Source organism: Podarcis raffonei, chromosome 7 (genome assembly GCF_027172205.1).
Source record: "Podarcis raffonei isolate rPodRaf1 chromosome 7, rPodRaf1.pri, whole genome shotgun sequence".
In the NCBI taxonomy this organism is placed as follows: domain Eukaryota; kingdom Metazoa; phylum Chordata; class Lepidosauria; order Squamata; family Lacertidae; genus Podarcis; species Podarcis raffonei.
This window is the reverse complement of record NC_070608.1, coordinates 857,560-872,641: the sequence shown is the minus strand read 5'-3', so window position 1 is coordinate 872,641 and position 15,082 is coordinate 857,560. Positions and strand designations below refer to the sequence as shown.

The 15,082-nt window shown below is 59.1% G+C and overlaps 3 protein-coding genes across 10 annotated transcripts in view; 2 read left to right on the top strand and 1 right to left on the bottom strand.

Moving 5' to 3' along the window:
• BOP1 (BOP1 ribosomal biogenesis factor) overlaps nt 1-10,550 on the top strand; it is a 64,023-nt gene extending 53,473 nt beyond the window's left edge. The window contains exons 4-16 of the mRNA XM_053395039.1: nt 3,834-3,988; nt 4,313-4,430; nt 4,525-4,626; nt 6,007-6,219; nt 6,386-6,547; nt 7,045-7,125; nt 7,345-7,414; nt 7,553-7,685; nt 8,686-8,866; nt 9,081-9,369; nt 9,580-9,664; nt 10,072-10,179; nt 10,278-10,550. Coding sequence (XP_053251014.1) covers nt 3,834-3,988; nt 4,313-4,430; nt 4,525-4,626; nt 6,007-6,219; nt 6,386-6,547; nt 7,045-7,125; nt 7,345-7,414; nt 7,553-7,685; nt 8,686-8,866; nt 9,081-9,369; nt 9,580-9,664; nt 10,072-10,179; nt 10,278-10,431 — 1,851 coding nt within the window. The 3' untranslated portion in view covers nt 10,432-10,550. The remainder of the gene's footprint in view (nt 1-3,833; nt 3,989-4,312; nt 4,431-4,524; nt 4,627-6,006; nt 6,220-6,385; nt 6,548-7,044; nt 7,126-7,344; nt 7,415-7,552; nt 7,686-8,685; nt 8,867-9,080; nt 9,370-9,579; nt 9,665-10,071; nt 10,180-10,277) is intronic.
• LOC128416946 (riboflavin transporter 2-like) overlaps nt 1-15,082 on the top strand; it is a 274,487-nt gene that overhangs the window by 126,823 nt on the left and 132,582 nt on the right. The gene's annotated exons all lie outside the window — the stretch shown is intronic.
• Nucleotides 10,966-15,082, bottom strand: part of MROH1 (maestro heat like repeat family member 1) — a 50,986-nt gene continuing 46,869 nt past the window's right edge. For all 8 annotated transcript variants that reach the window (XM_053395030.1, XM_053395037.1, XM_053395036.1 and 5 more), the window contains 5 exons: nt 14,526-14,681; nt 14,288-14,422; nt 13,334-13,436; nt 13,140-13,205; nt 10,966-11,641 (listed from right to left, as the gene is read on the bottom strand). In XM_053395030.1, the coding sequence (XP_053251005.1) occupies nt 11,556-11,641; nt 13,140-13,205; nt 13,334-13,436; nt 14,288-14,422; nt 14,526-14,681 (546 nt within the window). In that variant the 3' untranslated portion in view covers nt 10,966-11,555. The remainder of the gene's footprint in view (nt 11,642-13,139; nt 13,206-13,333; nt 13,437-14,287; nt 14,423-14,525; nt 14,682-15,082) is intronic.

The window sequence follows — 15,082 nt, the reverse complement described above, 5'->3', positions numbered from 1 at the left end:
CAGAAGCTCAGAAGCCAGGAGATTTGGGGGTGGGGATAAATGCACAAGAAGAGACCAGGATGCCAGGCTGACTTTTCTCCCTTGCCTAGCCGGCTAGACACCCCCAGGATTCGGCCTCCCTCCCCGTCCATATTTTGCTTCTGTTTACACAGCCAAGAGGATAACCAACCTAGCACATAAAAAATAGCCTTTTTCACAAGCGGGTGGCCAGCAGGAGTAGTCTGGAATAACCGGGTTTGATTTTCCTCCTCTTCTGCCTGGGAGCATCAAGGCTCTTCCCAACCCTCCTTCTCCCAGATCAGCCCTTTCGTGGGAAGGCAGAGCACAGGGTAGCTGCCTGAGGGGGTTGTTGGGGGTGGGTGGAGCCTAGTTGCCCTCCTTGCCATCCATTGACACTCCCACTTCCTTCCTAAGAAGGTGAAGAAACGCTGGGTCTCCATAAAGGAGGGGAGAGATCTGAGCAGTCCGGTGTGAGGAGGGGGCACCCCTTCCTCTTCCCTCTCCACCCCCCCCCCAGTTCCACATCCCTCCACTCTCCTGCCTTTCCCCCTGCCCCTCTCTTCTCCCCCTTCCCCCTTCCTCCACGTGGACCAGCTATTTTCAAGAAAGTGCTACTGGGAAAAGAATCCTTTCCCTTGCCAGGAATGCACACCGAGGAATGCCTGGGCTGTTCCAAGAGCAACTTCCAGACGTGTGGCTGAGTGTGGCTGAGTGACGGCAGCTCCTTGGGGAGTGGGGGGAGGACTATGGCGGGGGGGGGAGTAGAGGGCTGCAGCCTCCTTTGTGAGTAAGCGCTCAGGCTGATGTGTTAACTACAGGGGAGGCGGGAGGGAGGGGATGGATGGATGGCTACTGGCTGCTTCCACAGAGGAGGGGAAAAAACCCCTGGAGCAGCTCTTGGCTGCTGCCCTCCGCCTTGGCTGGCGCTTGAAATCCAAGCAAGGAAGGGGGTGTTGATCTTCTTGCCCTGACCTTTGTGGTGGCAACAGCAGCAGATTCACCAGGCACCCCAGCCCTTCTCAGGCCTCTCCTGGCAGGCCAGCTTGACCTCTTCCCCAGTTCAAAAGAAAAGGCTCAAAATTCTGCACCAAGAGGAGGGGCAAGGTCAAGATTCTGCTCAACCCGCCATTGTGTTTCTGAGGACTTTGCAAGAGAAGCTTGAAGCCCTTCAGGCACACGGCGCTTGGCAAAGCCGCGGGGGACCAAAGCTTGCTTTTACCAAAACTTAAATAAGTGGGAGCTGAGAACTGAGGTTGACACCAGAGCAGGATGCTGCTCTGGCCAGTTATTTCCCTCTTGGTGTGGGTGCTTGGAACCTTCTTGGGGGGGGGCGCTTTCCAGTGATTCCACGCCAAAGGCAACTGGTAGGCAGAAAATATGTACCTGGCAGCCTGCTAGCCAAGGAGGAATGCAGGGGGTGGCCTGGGGACGGATGAACTGTTTCTTCCTTGCAAGGCCTGCCGTAATCCAAGAGTGCGGCTGGGATCACCAGCCAGTGTTGTGGCTAAGGCAGCAGCACCCCAGACACTTCTCCCTGGCGCAGAGGGGCTCTGCAGTGCTCTTTGCACGTGCAGCCTGGTCATGCCGGGGGAATGCCTTGGAAGGGAGTCAGTTGGACGTCCTTGGCGCTGGCATCCTCCTCCTCCTCCTCCCCAGGCCCAGCCAAACCTTCCTGGCTGGAAAATTCCTGGCAGGACCCTAGAAAGGGAGACCAGGGGTGCTGAGTGGATAGACCAGGGGAGCCTCTCTCTCTCTCTCTCTCTCTCTCTCTCTCTCTCTCTCTCTCTCTCTCTTCCGGGGCCCTTAACCACCCACTTCCACCGCCATCACCCCAGCCACTTGTTGCTTCCTGTGTGTGCGCTTATGGGAACCAGATGGTGCAGCCTCTGAGCATGCAAGGGCAGAGGTCACATTCACACCTCCCTCCCAGACAGCCTGTAATTGGGAGGAGGGGTCCCCCTTCTCTCGTGCACTCTGCCCTTGAGCAAGAGGGAGAGGGGGTGCTGTGTGTGTGTGTGTGTGTGTGTGAGAGAGAGAGAGAGAGAGAGAGAGAGAGAGAGTGCAGTGGCTGTAAAAAGTCAAACAAGGAGATCTATCTATCTATCTATATATCTCCACCCCCTCTGGGAAGGGGTTTCTGTCTGTTTTTCTTCACTCTCCCCCATCACCACATGTGCCACCCCCATTCCCCGCAGAAGAGGATGGGTTGGAGGGGTGCCCTCCAGTCTCACACCCAAAGGCAAAGGAGCTGCTTCTCCTGCCTCCTCTGTTCCCTCTTTCCAGAGCATGCCAAAAGTGGTAAATTCAGTTAGGTCTGCAGTGTCTGCAGTGGTCTTTTGGGTTCCACTTTGATGGAGCTGAGGAGCCCACAAATGAAGGGCTGTGACACCTCCCACCTCTGGGAGGAAAGAGCTTTAGAGATCCGCAAGTGCCTGTGCCTTAAACCAAACCTTGGGCACATTGCATTCTGGGACACATGGTCTGCCTTGATGTGCTTCTCCAGATGTGTTTCCAGCGGTGTCCTTTGGCAAGTCAAGATGCTACACGTGCACACGCTCCCAGTGGTGATAGTGGTTTTGCCACCTAAAGGTGGCAATCTAATCAGCATGTGAGGGGGGATGTAGACTTGAGTTCTGCTTTCCCAGCCGGGGGCCAATCCAGCGAAGATGGAAGCACAGCAGATGCGGAGCTGGCCGAGCCCAGAGCTGGGGGCTGCCAGCCCTGCGAGTGCTGGAAAGTGTGAGGCTCCCTCCTCTGCGCTCGGCTGCTGACCACCCCCACCCCCTCTGTAGTTTAACAAGTTTCTGAAGGGCGCCCATAAATCCCCAGTTCTGCCTTTAATGAGCCGCTTGCCGCGCTCGGTGGTGGCGCCCCGGCCGTGGTTCCAATCATGGAGCCATTAGAGGCAGCAGCAGCAGCTGAGTGTAACCCACCCAGCCCTTTTTCAGGATTTGCCAGATGCCGGCCTTGATGGGCCTCCCACCTCCCCCCACACACCCCGGCAGAGGAACCGAGGGGTGGCCGTGCTGGAAAGAGAGGTGGAGGAGGAGGAGCAAGACGAGGACGCTTTGCCCCCTGGCGGGAGCCCTGGCACCATAGGCTGCCCTGCCTGCTGGCCTTGTTCCACTTGCCCCTGCTGGCTTGGAGGCTGCCTTGTGCCAGGGCAGCCCACTTAGGAGGCCCATGCTGTCTTTTCAAACAGGCAGCCTCTTCAGCTGCAAAGAGGTCTTTCCCAGCCCTGCCCCTTGGTCCTGTTCACTGGAGAGAGAGAAGGGCTATCCAGGGATCGCATCTGGGACCTTCTGCATACAAAGCAGGGCCTCCTCCCTGCCTGCTGTCAGGTTGCATCTGGTTGCATTTTCATGGTCCCCTGGGAAGGTCTTCAGAAGCATCCCTCCGAGTCTGTGGTACAGGCCAGGACAACCCATCCCCCTGCCCCACCTTCACCTGTGGTGGTGGTGGCTGCTGCTCCTCATCACTCTGACACACCTGGCTCCCTTATGAAGCCGTCCCTACCAGGCTGCCTTCATTGGGTGGGTGGGGAGGGAGAGGCTGTCAGCAGGCATTGTGGTTCTCTGTCTTTGCCTCTGCATCCACCCTGCCTGGTTTGGGGGTGCAGAGTCAGGATTTGAGGCCAAGCCAAGGATGGTGCTCAGCAGTCTTGGTTTCCCTTGGACATCCTGCAAGAGCCCATTCATGGGTGAGGGAGGGGAGCAGGTTTGGATCTGCCATTGTGGGATGCCCTCCAGAACGTCCCCTGAACCTGAGCAGGTGCCTCCAGGCCTCCAGAGCTGGCTTTTGTCTTATCCCTCGCTGCCCTCTTCCTCCTCCAGGACATCCGCAACACAGTGGGCAACATCCCCATGGAGTGGTACCAGGACTTCCCCCACATTGGCTATGACTTGGATGGGAAGAAGATCTACAGGCCCATCCGCACCAAGGATGAGCTGGACAAGTTTTTGGAGAAGATGGAGAGCCCTGACTACTGGTGAGGGGCCCTGAGCTGGCAGAGGATGGCAAGGGGAGGGGGGAAACACTGAGCAGTTCAGTAATGTCCTCTGCGCATCCAAAGTGCTTCGTGTGCAGCGTTATCTCACCAGTCTCTGCAGCTGCCCCAGAAAGTCAGCCAGTGTCGTTACAGACAGGCCTGAGACTTAGAAAGTGTGCCCAGCACAGGGCTAGCCTGAGACTCGGGTCCTGCCAACAACTCAGGCCCTTATAGTTCTGCCACCTGTGCCCAACAAGGGCTGGTCGGCAGGGTGGGCAGCCTGTCTGTCCCCCCCTTTCACCCTCCCCTTTCACCCCACCCCAGGCGGACCGTCCAGGACAAGATGACCGGAGTGGACATCAAGCTGTCTGACGAGCAGGTGGATCTGGTGCACCGTCTCCAGAGGGGCCAGTTTGGGGATGTAAATTTCAACCCATACGAGGTAAGGAAAGGCCTGCCGCCCAATGGCAATGAGGCTCCTCCTCTTCCCCCGCCACTCTTCAGCTCTGCCCTCCTAAGCCCTGCCTCTCTTGCAGCCCGCCATCGACTTCTTCAGCAGCCAGGTGATGATCCACCCCGTGACGAACCGCCCAGCCGACAAGCGGAGCTTCATCCCCTCCCTCATTGAGAAGGAGAAGGTGAGCAAGGGAGGGAGGGAGGGCGGGAGGGGAGGGGTCTGGGCCAGGCGTCTCCCATCAGGAGCAGGTTGTGGGGGGGGGGGCGCAGAAGACTCAGGCATTATGAGGCCTGGATCTAAAAGCCAGGCTGGAGTCCTACCCAGATCTGATGAGGTGCTCTTATTCATCCCCATATGCTCCTCCCCAACTAGAGGGCCCCGCCCTGGTGGAGAGAAGGCCCCCCCCCATCAGTAAACCCTGGGGGCAGCCCTGCCCCTGGGGAGCCCTATGCTGGAAATGCCTTGAGCCACAGTGAGCATTTGGCTCTGGGCACGGAAGCCAGGCCACTGAACTGGCAACAGCAGCTGCTGCTGCACACCAAGATGTTGCTGGTCAAGCCTGGTCAGAAGAGACATCCACTCAGTGCAGAACCTGAGCTCTGCATCAGCCATCTGCTCTCAGGCAGGTGGAGGCACCTGGTCCTAAACATTCGCCTGCGGCAATTCTGGGTCCAGCAAGGGGCCCAGGAGGACTTGCCGGCACTGTCTGCCCCTGAAAACACTCGCTAGCAGGCAGAGAAAGCAACATCTAGGCCAGGGGTCAGCAAACTCTTTTGGGAGGGGGCCGGTTCACCGCCCCCCAGACCTTGTGGCGGGCCAGACTGCACGTGTGGCAGAGAGGGCTTCTCTCTGTCTCCCCCAGCCCCTGCCTACCTATGGTGCTGCTGGTGCAAGGGTGGCCTGGCTCCAGAGAGGCGCTGCGCTCTGCCCACTGTGGCTCCTGTGCCTGCCCTTGTGAGCGGCAGAGGCTGGTGGCAGCAGAGGGACGAGCGGCCCAAATGGGCTGGCTGGCTCCGTAGAGTCGCTGCTCAAAATGGCACTCAGCCCAGCCCCCTTCCTCCTCTACACAGGGCGGGGAGAAGCCAGGAGGAGGCACCATGGTTTGTGAGAAGAAGAGGAGGGGAATGGTGCAGGGAAAAAATTAACAAAAAAAATTAACGAAGGAATCCACATGATCCACTGGCCATCTGTGGGCCGGATCTTGAGGGCAATTGGGCCGGATGCAGCCCACAGCCGTAGTTTGCTGACCCCTGATTTAGGCGGTCAGGAAAGCTTACATGTACCTGAGCAAGAAGAAAGTTTGTTGGCTGGAACACAGGAAAACCAGGAGACTGTTAGTGTTAAAAAGCAGGTTCCTAGGGAGGAGGCGATTCTGTGGCCCCACTTGAGGAAAAGAGACTCATCAGCTCAGGCTCTGGCCAAGGGGAGCCTTGAGCACCATGAAGGCAGCCTCTTCCCAGCTTCTCCTTCCACCCACAGGGAGGAAGAGGCAGCTCTCTCTCCTGGCTCCCAAGGCCTTTGCCAGGAGCTGCTTCCTTACTGAGCAGGTCCCCCTTTGCAGGTCTCCAAGTTGGTCCACGCCATCAAGATGGGCTGGATCAAGCCCCGGAAGCCCAAGGAGGAAACGCCGGCTTTCTATGACCTTTGGGCTCAGGAAGATCCCAGTTCCATCCTGGGGCGGCACAAGATGCATGTTCCCGCCCCCAAGCTCCCTCTGCCCGGCCATGAGGAATCGTACAACCCTCCGCCAGAATACCTCCCTACCGAGGAAGAGGTGAGCCGGCAGGAGGTGGGGCGGCCGGGGGGTGTTTGGATCAGGGAGTCTGTGGGCCCCACTCAGGTGGGGAAGCAGAACACGCAGAGGGTCTCCTGGGCTCCCATCTCCAGCTGCTTTTCTACTTCCAGCTGACCTCGGTCTCTTCCTCTCCCTCTTCCTGCAGAAGCTGGCCTGGGAGCAGCAGGAGCCTTCCGAGCGCAAGCTGAACTTTGTGCCCCGCCGGCATGACTGTCTGCGCCGGGTGCCTGCCTACCCCCGCTTCATCCACGAGCGCTTTGAGCGCTGCCTGGACCTCTACCTCTGCCCACGCCAGAGGAAGATGCGGGTATGTAGAAGCCACGGGTCTCTCCCAGGGTGGGGCGGCCGGGAATGCAGGTCAGCTGGGACCAAGGCCTGCCTGCCTGCCTCCCCTGGGTGGGACAGGAATATGCCACTCACCTTCCCAAATGGCTTCTAAGTGGCTTGCAAGTACAAAATCCACACCAAATTAAAATCCACAGTAGCGTCAAAACGTTAAACACATCCATAAAATGTACACTAACACAAGGCAGTTAAGGGGCAGGACTGGAACAGAGTCACCACCTGAGGTGCTGGTGTGCAGGAGAGTGGCAGGAGAGTGGCTGAAACTGCAAAGGTTGGTCCGGCTTCCAGAGGCAGATATCTTCTCTGGGAGGAGGAGGTGGCAGGGATATGCCCCCCTGGGAGCCTGCGCAAAGGAGTCTGGCCTCTCCGCTTAAGGCAAGCTGCCTTCCTGAGCAGAGAGCCCCGTGGAAGGCGGGAGCCCTTTGCATGCCCTTTGCTCACAGCTTCCTTCTCTTCTAGGTCAACGTGGATCCTGAGGATTTGATCCCCAAACTGCCCAAGCCGCGGGATCTGCAGCCGTTCCCCACCGTGCAGGCCTTGGTAAGGCTTCGGAGGGACCCCACCAAGGGGAGGCAGGGCCCCCTCTGCTTCCCCCTCTGGCTTTTGTGCTATGGGTGGGAGCAGGGTATAGAAGGGAAGAGACGGCCAGGGGTCCAGTACTGCCCTGGTCAGTGGAGTGGGCAGTGAGATCGCCGTGTGAGGGGTCTCTGGCCCATCCTTCCAGCCTTGCCTGCTTCACTCCCCTCCTTCTCTCGCCAGGTCTATCGTGGCCACACCAGCCTGGTGCGCTGCCTCAGCGTCTCCCCCAGTGGACAGTGGCTGGCCTCAGGTAAGCAGCGGCTCTGGGCGGGCACCGGGAGCACAGGCCGCTTCTCGGTGGGGAGGGGAGCAGGGGCCACTTACCCTCTGGGAAGAGGCAGGCAGCCCCCTGCCCACCCTCACCCGGGTTGTGCCTGGGGTTGTGCAGGTTCCGATGATGGGACGGTGAAGTTCTGGGAGGTCTGCACGGCACGGTGTGTGAAGACCCTCCCAGTGGAAGGCGCAGTGAAGAGTTTGGCTTGGAACCCCAACCCCACCGTCTGCCTGGTGGCCATTGCCGTGTGAGTACCCTCACCCTTCTGGGAGCAGCCAGGGCGGAGGAGGGAAGGCAGCAGGGTCTCTGAAGGACCTGTGGGCAGGGCTCTTCTGGCTGGGTGAATGGCACAAAAGGGATCCTAAGGGAAAGGCCGGCTCCTGCTTGGTGTCCTTAGGGAAGCGGTCACAAACAAAACTGCCCATGTCACCCTGGCAGGGCCTTTACGCAAACCTTGTGGCAGCTCAGCTAGAGATGCTGAGCACGGTTCTGCCACTTCCTCAAAAGGAGGAGATGGTGCAGCTGGGAAGGGGGCCTGCCGTGGGGAAGAGACTGGGGCCCTCTGCATGGGGCCACTCCTAAGGAGTGGGGGAGGTGACAGCGTAGCTTATGAACTCTTTGAGAGAGGAGAGTCAGAGGACAAATGCACAGACACCCCCAGGACACTCGAACTCGGGGCAGGGGGAGAGGGAGGTCGTCCCATGAAGCTGCTTGCCAGGAGACAGAGGAGGAGCCCCTTCTTCTCACAGCATGCCCCCCACGCCTGGGGCCTGTTGCTGTTGCAAGATGCGGTGAGCGCCCACTTAGGCGGCTCCGAAAGAGGGTTTGTGCACGGAGGAAGGACAGCCTTGCGCAGGGTGGCTGGATGGGAGCTCCAGGGGCAGAGGCAGCTTGTGCCACCCAGAGGCTTGGGCGGGTGGACAGCAGAAGAGGGCTACTCCCATCGTGTCCTGCTTGTGGGGAACCTGTGGCACATCTGGCCGGCCTCTGGTTCCTTCTGTTGAAATGTTTGCATGCCCCCTTTTGGCAGCTTTCAGAACAGCCAGTGAAACTGGCCCCAGAACGTGGGACTTGAGGAGCCCCTTCTGATCCCGCCCAGCCAGGGTGTCCTTGCGCCACACCCCAGGTTTCACCCCAGGGGGCTTCTGCAGACCCACCTCAGGAGCAGCATTGGCTGCGTCCCTGGGACTCCCCAAGCACCATGTCCTCCTCCTCCTCACCTTTGTTTTCCATTCCCCGCCTTGCAGGGAGCAGTTGGTGCTGCTGGTGAATCCCAGCCTTGGGGACAAGCTGCTGTATGGGGCCACTGACCAGCTCCTGGATGCCCACGTGGCCCCCGAGGAGGAGCGGCCACAGCCTGTCACCTGGGAGGAGGCAACCGGAGAGGAGAGGAGCCGGGGCGTGCGCCTCATTGTCCGGCATGGGAAGGTACAAGAGGAGAGGAGGGGGGCGTTGGAGCCCAGGGTGGGAGGAGGCTTTTGCTATGGGGGTGGAGCTGGACCCTCCCTGCTCTGCTAAGCCCAAAGCAAGGAGGGGAGCCCCCTCTCTGCTCATGAACCTTATTTACGTTGTATCTAAGAAACGGTGTTTGTGGTGATGTTTGCCTGAGCAGCCAGAGCCTTGTCTTGCCTCCCTCCTGCAGGCCCTGAAGCAGGTGACTTGGCACGCGAAAGGCGACTACTTTGCCACGGTGGTGCAGGACAACAGCCACCTGCAGGTGCTGCTCCACCAGGCCAGCAAGCGCTGGAGCCAGGCGCCCTTCCGACGCAGCAAGGGCCAAGTGCAGCGCGTCCTCTTCCACCCGCTGAGGCCCTTCTTCTTCGTGGCCACGCAGCGCTTCATCCGCGTCTACAACCTCCTCAAGCAGGAGCTCACCAAGAAGCTGCACGCCAACTGCCAGTGGGTCTCCAGTGTGGCCCTCCATCCGGCAGGTGAGCGGAGCCTGGGCAGACCCACTTGGCACACGGGGGGCAGCTGGACAGGGGGGAGCGTGGTGGGCCCTCCAGGGGGGAGGTGTCTGCCCGCTGCCCCAGAGGATGAGTTATGCCTCCCCTCCCCTGGGTGCTGCCCTCACCCGCGCTCGGGGGTCCTTAGGGGGAGAGGCCCCTGCTGAAGGCTCCCTGCTTCCTTCCCCCCCTCAGGTGACAACCTGATCTGCGGCAGCTACGACAGCAAACTCGCCTGGTTTGATCTGGACCTGTCCACCAAGCCCTACCGGGTGCTGAGGTCAGTTAGCAGAGAAGCCAGGGATGGGTGCAGGGCCAAGGCGGATCTGGCTCCCCCCTTCCACTGCTGCTGCCCTTGACTGGCTGTGTGGCTGCAGAGGTGGGCAGGCAGGTCCAGCCCCCTCCTGTATCCACTCCAGCTGTTGCCTCCCAGTGGAAGCTGGGTGGATCTCAGTTCACTCCCCCATTTGCCAGCAGAACTGTTGGTTGTCTGAATCTGCACCCCTCCCCAGGCAGAGAAGCACGACAGGTTGCCCGCAAGGCGTGGTGCCCTGTTGTCTTGGGAATGGCCCTGAAAGGGATCTTACAGTGGCCACCCATTTCTAGAGATTCAGCGCCCCTTAGGATAGTTGCTCGAGTGTGAGGCTGACCTCCCTTGGCCAGACTCCACGCCTCTGTCTCTTGCAGGCACCACCAGGCAGCGCTGAGGGCCGTGGCTTTCCACCCGCACTGCCCACTCTTTGCCTCTGGCTCAGACGACGGCAGCCTCATCGTTTGCCATGGCATGGTTTACAAGTGAGTAGGAGGGGGGGTGGGGGGATTGTTGGGGGAAACCCTCCTGCATAAGAGCCAGTGTGTGAGACGGAAGCAAACTCTCCCCCCCCCCCATGCAGCGACCTGCTTCAGAATCCGCTCATCGTTCCGGTGAAAGTGCTGAAGGGCCACACGCTGACCCACGACCTGGGGGTCCTGGACGTCGCCTTCCACCCCAGCCAGCCCTGGGTCTTCTCTGCAGGCGCAGATGCCACCGTCCGGCTCTTCACGTAACCTCCCTCCCCGGGTGGGACTGCGCATCCTGACTCGCTTTCCCAGGGCAGCGGAAGGGCCCTGGGCAGAGACCAAAGCCTGAAAAATACTGGTTTTATGATTAAATGGTTTAGATACATGATGGTGGATGGGCTCCTTTGTCCCAGGAAAGGAAGGAGGCCTAAAAAATAGAGGGCAGAGCTGGCGGTTGCCTCAAGGAAAGTCTTCCTGCTCAACTATTTTTATTATTAATTAAATTTCTATACCTATTTACACCTTTACATCGGGACATCTAGTCCAACCCGCTGCAATGCAGGAATCTCAGCTAAAGCAGCCCTGGCAGGAGGCCATCCAACCTCTGCTTAAAACCTTCCAAGAGAGCCTGACCTACTTGTCAAACAGCTCTTACCCTCAGAAAGTTCTTCCTGATGTTTTGTTAGAATCTCTTTTTTGGTAACTCAAAGCCATGGGTTCGAATCCTACCCTCCAGAGCAGGTCTACAAAATCCTAGGCAAAGTTCTGGTCCCCAATAGCCAAGGAAGCCTTGACACGGCGTTTCTGAGAAGCAAATACTTTATTAAAAATAGGTTGTCTGGTTTTATGTACAAATTCTACTGAGAGGAACAATGGATGAACCTGTGGAAGCTCTTGGAAGGGGCAGGAGAGAGAGTGCGGGAGGGGAGGGGTCTTGCCAGTTCCTCTGTGCACAGTGGGAGAAGTGCCCCCGCTTCTCCCCAAAGTCCCAGATCTGTGTTAAGAGCAGCAGATAGTCCACACCTGATGGGGGGAGAGAGAAGCCCGTGGGGGGTGGAAGAGGCAGCACTGGAAAGGCTTTTTCTGTGCTCTGGTGCCTGGACCAGCCGGCTCATGCAGAGCAGCTCTGGCCTGTCCCTCGGGGGGGGGGGGTGCGCGCTTGGGACGCGTGACTACGGACTGTACAAGTGGGGGTCGTGGCGCCGCCGGAAGGGTCCTGGGGTCGTGGGCCTCCCCTGCCCCAGGCGGACGGCGTTCAGTGAGTGCTGTGGAAGACGTGAGGTGCCTGGAAGAGGCCTCCTGCAGGCCAAGGCGGGTTTGAGGTGCAGCAGGGAGGAAGATCGTCCGGTGAAGACGTCCTGCCAGGGTCCCACACAGGATGCTTGGAGGCCTCAAACCATCCTGACGAGGCGGCCCAGGGTCTCGGCCACCTTCACCCGCACGGCTGTCACAGGATCCTTCAGTAGCACAGTCAGAGCTGGGGGTGGGCAAACAGAGTCCATCAGCAACAAGCCAAACAACTCCCTTCGCTGCGCAAGACGCAAGCTTGGGCCCAAGTGGCCCTTCTTATCCTCGGCCTCCTGTGTGTCCTCAGACTCCTCCACCCCAAGACCCCCAACTGGGCCCTATCTTGCTTGGGAGCCTGAGCCCCACTCTGCGACGACCTGGAGGGCCAGACAGCACGCAGCCTGGCAAACCCCGCCAGAGCCTCCGAAGTGCCCTGGGCCGCTCCGCCTGCTGGCACAGACCCAACTGCGAAGGGGAGCGCACGCCAAGAGTTCCTCTCAAGCAGCAGAGATACAATAATATTTTTCCAGTAGCATGTTTACACTGCAAATCCGAGACTCTTGCGTCCCTGCAGAGCAAACGAGGCGGCCTGATTTATGTGCGGAGCCGCTTCCCGTGGCTCAGCACTGGCCAGCTGCAGGAGCTCCCCCCGGGGGCGCTGGCAGGCAGAGCGCCTCCCGCTCAATACGGGAAGCTGCGGTGACCCCATCCGGAGCCTGGCCTCCCCGCTCCCAAATTGCATCCCCCACTCCGGCAAACCGACGGGCCTCTCTTCAGGACCCCTCCAACAGCCAACGGAAAGATAGTTTTCCCTTTTTTAGTGGTTTTTAAGCTCTGCTGGAAAGCTCAGAGATTTTCCGAGTCTTACTCGAAGCGATGAGGTCACTGCTGACAAGGAAAAACAGCCCCGAAATCCAGGAAAGTTCGTTACTCAAACTGGCTTCCTCTGCTGCGCTTTGAATGGCAGGTCCCTGCTCAGGGAGGGACATGCGCTGGGCATGTCTGATCGCCCCACTTCACATCGCTGGGCCTCCAGCCCCAGCACGCCTGAGGGCAGCCAGAGGTGCCGGTGCCCCCCTGTCTCCCCAGGTCCCACCCAAAGGACAGGCAGCCCTCGCCTGCAATGCCCGGGTGGTCCCTGGCCATGTGCTGTCTGCACTTTGCAGGGTTTTTGCCAGGAAGGATTCCAGCACTCTTCAGTTCCCACCTCCCCATAGACACAATCCTCATTAACAGCCTCCTTGTATAGGAAGACCAATAAAGGGGGCGAAGATCCCCAAGGAAGAGAATGAGAACATTTGGCCCATTAGCGCAGCGCGCATGCTTGGTCTGTGACCTGCATTTTTCCGCCTCCTTCCGAGATGGGTGTCAAGGCCGACTCTGCCTCCACTGAACCACACTTCCCTGCCAGCCTCTGCCACCTGCACCTCTGCAGGCTGCCTCTGCCCCAGAACCCCAGCGCCCAGCTGCAAGGGCACAAGGCAAGCCTAGCAAAAGCCCCCCAGGAGCTGCCGCCCTCACCCCTGCCAGGGGCACCAAATTTTGAGCACCCTGAAAGGGTACCACAGCAGGAAGGACCAGCCTCAGCTGCCAAAGGGACAGGAGCTGGCCTTGGGCACCAGGAACCACCTGGGGGGAGAGGGGAGACCTCGGGCGGCAAAGTGTCCTGCGCCAGCCCTGAGACTCACCGGCGATGAGCTCATCCAGGTCCAGCTGTTGGCTGTGCTCTCTGTCAACGTGGAGAACAAGGAAGCCTGGAAGGGAAGGGCAAGAGGGTGACACTCAGGGCAGCGCAAGGGGCAAATCCCCTGACGCCCACCCAGCTGGGAGACAAAGGGGTGGCCAGGAACCGCTCTGCCAGGGTGCCCCTTGCCCGCCTCACCTACGAACATGGGGGCAGCCGCCCGGATGTCCGGCCAGTTGCTCTTGAAGTAGAAGAGGTTTGTGGCCACCAGGCGACTCAGCGTGTCGGGGTAAGACTGCATCTGCCAAGAGGGAGGGGAGACCCAGCGGAGGTGAGCAGGCGGCGCTGGAGGGGAGACCCCCCCCAGGAGGAGAGTCTGTCCACCTGCCCCCCCCCGGCCCCACCAGAGCTGGAGGAAGGGAGCGCAGAGGCTTCTCTCTTCACCATCCCCCCCAATATCACCAAGAATAAGGGATATTCTGCTTCCATTGGCTCCCCATTTGTTCCATAATAATAATGATAATAATAATAATTTATTATTTATACCCCACACATCTGGCTGGGCTTCCCCAGCCACTCTGGGCGGCTTCCAACAAAACATTAAAATACCGTAATACTTTGGAGTCCTTTAACAGGACCTCTCAAGAACAGCTCCCACCCCCGTGAGCCCGGCTGAGCTCTCAGGGCAAATGTCCGAGGCTCTGCTCAGCATCCGATTTGGAAGACGGGCACGAGAAACGGGGCCTTTTCAGCCGGGGCACCAAGGCTGCTCTTTGCCATCTGGGTTGTCACAGCACTCGGGTTGCGTGAGGCTACCTGCTTCACTGGGGATCTGGCCTGGCATAAACCAAGGTGGTTTTTCCTGCCTTTTAACTGCTTTTTTAAAAATATCATTTATTAGACTTGCTAGGCACTCACTAGAAAACTATCCGAGTGACTTTCAAAATGTTAACAGCAAAAGGTACGGCAGAGGCACACAGGGGGGTAGATGATAATAAAAGCATTGCAGTTGCCCAGGGAGGGAAAGGGGGTCTTTGGACAAAGAGGCGGAGAGGGGGGCTCCTTGCTGTGCCACCTCGGAGGGAGGGCTTGGGGGCCCTGCGCTCTGCTCAGGCAGGGTCTCCGCTACCCGGCCCCCCCCTTCATACTCACCAGGTGTTTGCAGACGTCATTCATGAACTCCCCATAGTGGAGGCTCCGGTCCTCATGGAGGTGGTTTTGGAACATGTCGCAAAGGACAGGGCAGCCCATGCTGGGGCCACACTGGCGCAGGGCAAACTTGCAAGCCTGAAAGGAGGACATGGGGGTGGCCTGTCAGCTGCCCCAAGAGCAAATCTCCCCACCACCACCCCGTTCCAGCCACAGCCCCTCCAACCGAAGAGAGACGCACCTTGACCACCTCTGGCTTTGGGTCCTGCAGGTGAAGCAGCAGAGTGACCAGCCCATTCAGGATCTGCTCAAAGAAAGCCTCTTCGCAGCTGCCGGCACTGAACTTGGTCAGGTGGCCAAAGAGGAGGATGGATGACCGGCGGAGTTCGTGCTTCTCCTGCAAGCAAAGCAGCGCCAGCTGTTGGGCTGTGGCGAAAGCGGCCCAGGGAGGGCCCTGCCTGTCCTCTGCCATCCAGCCTCCTCAGGGTGCTGTCCCAAGAGACCAGGGCCCTGCGGGACTTGACATCTTTCTGCAGGGCCTGCAAGACAGAGCTGTTCCGCCTGGCCTTTGGCTTGGACTCCGTCTGACCCTTATGTTTCCCTCCCCTTAGGGTTTTGATGAGGCTGCATTTTAACCTGTCTTTTAAATTCTTTTCTTTTCCCTATTATGTTTTTACTGTTGTAAGCCGCCCTGAGCCTGGCTCTGGCAGGGGAGGGTGGGGTATAAATAAAATTTATTATTATTATTAAACACAAGCTCCCCCCCCCCAGCCACAGACCAGGATCCCCACCAGCAGG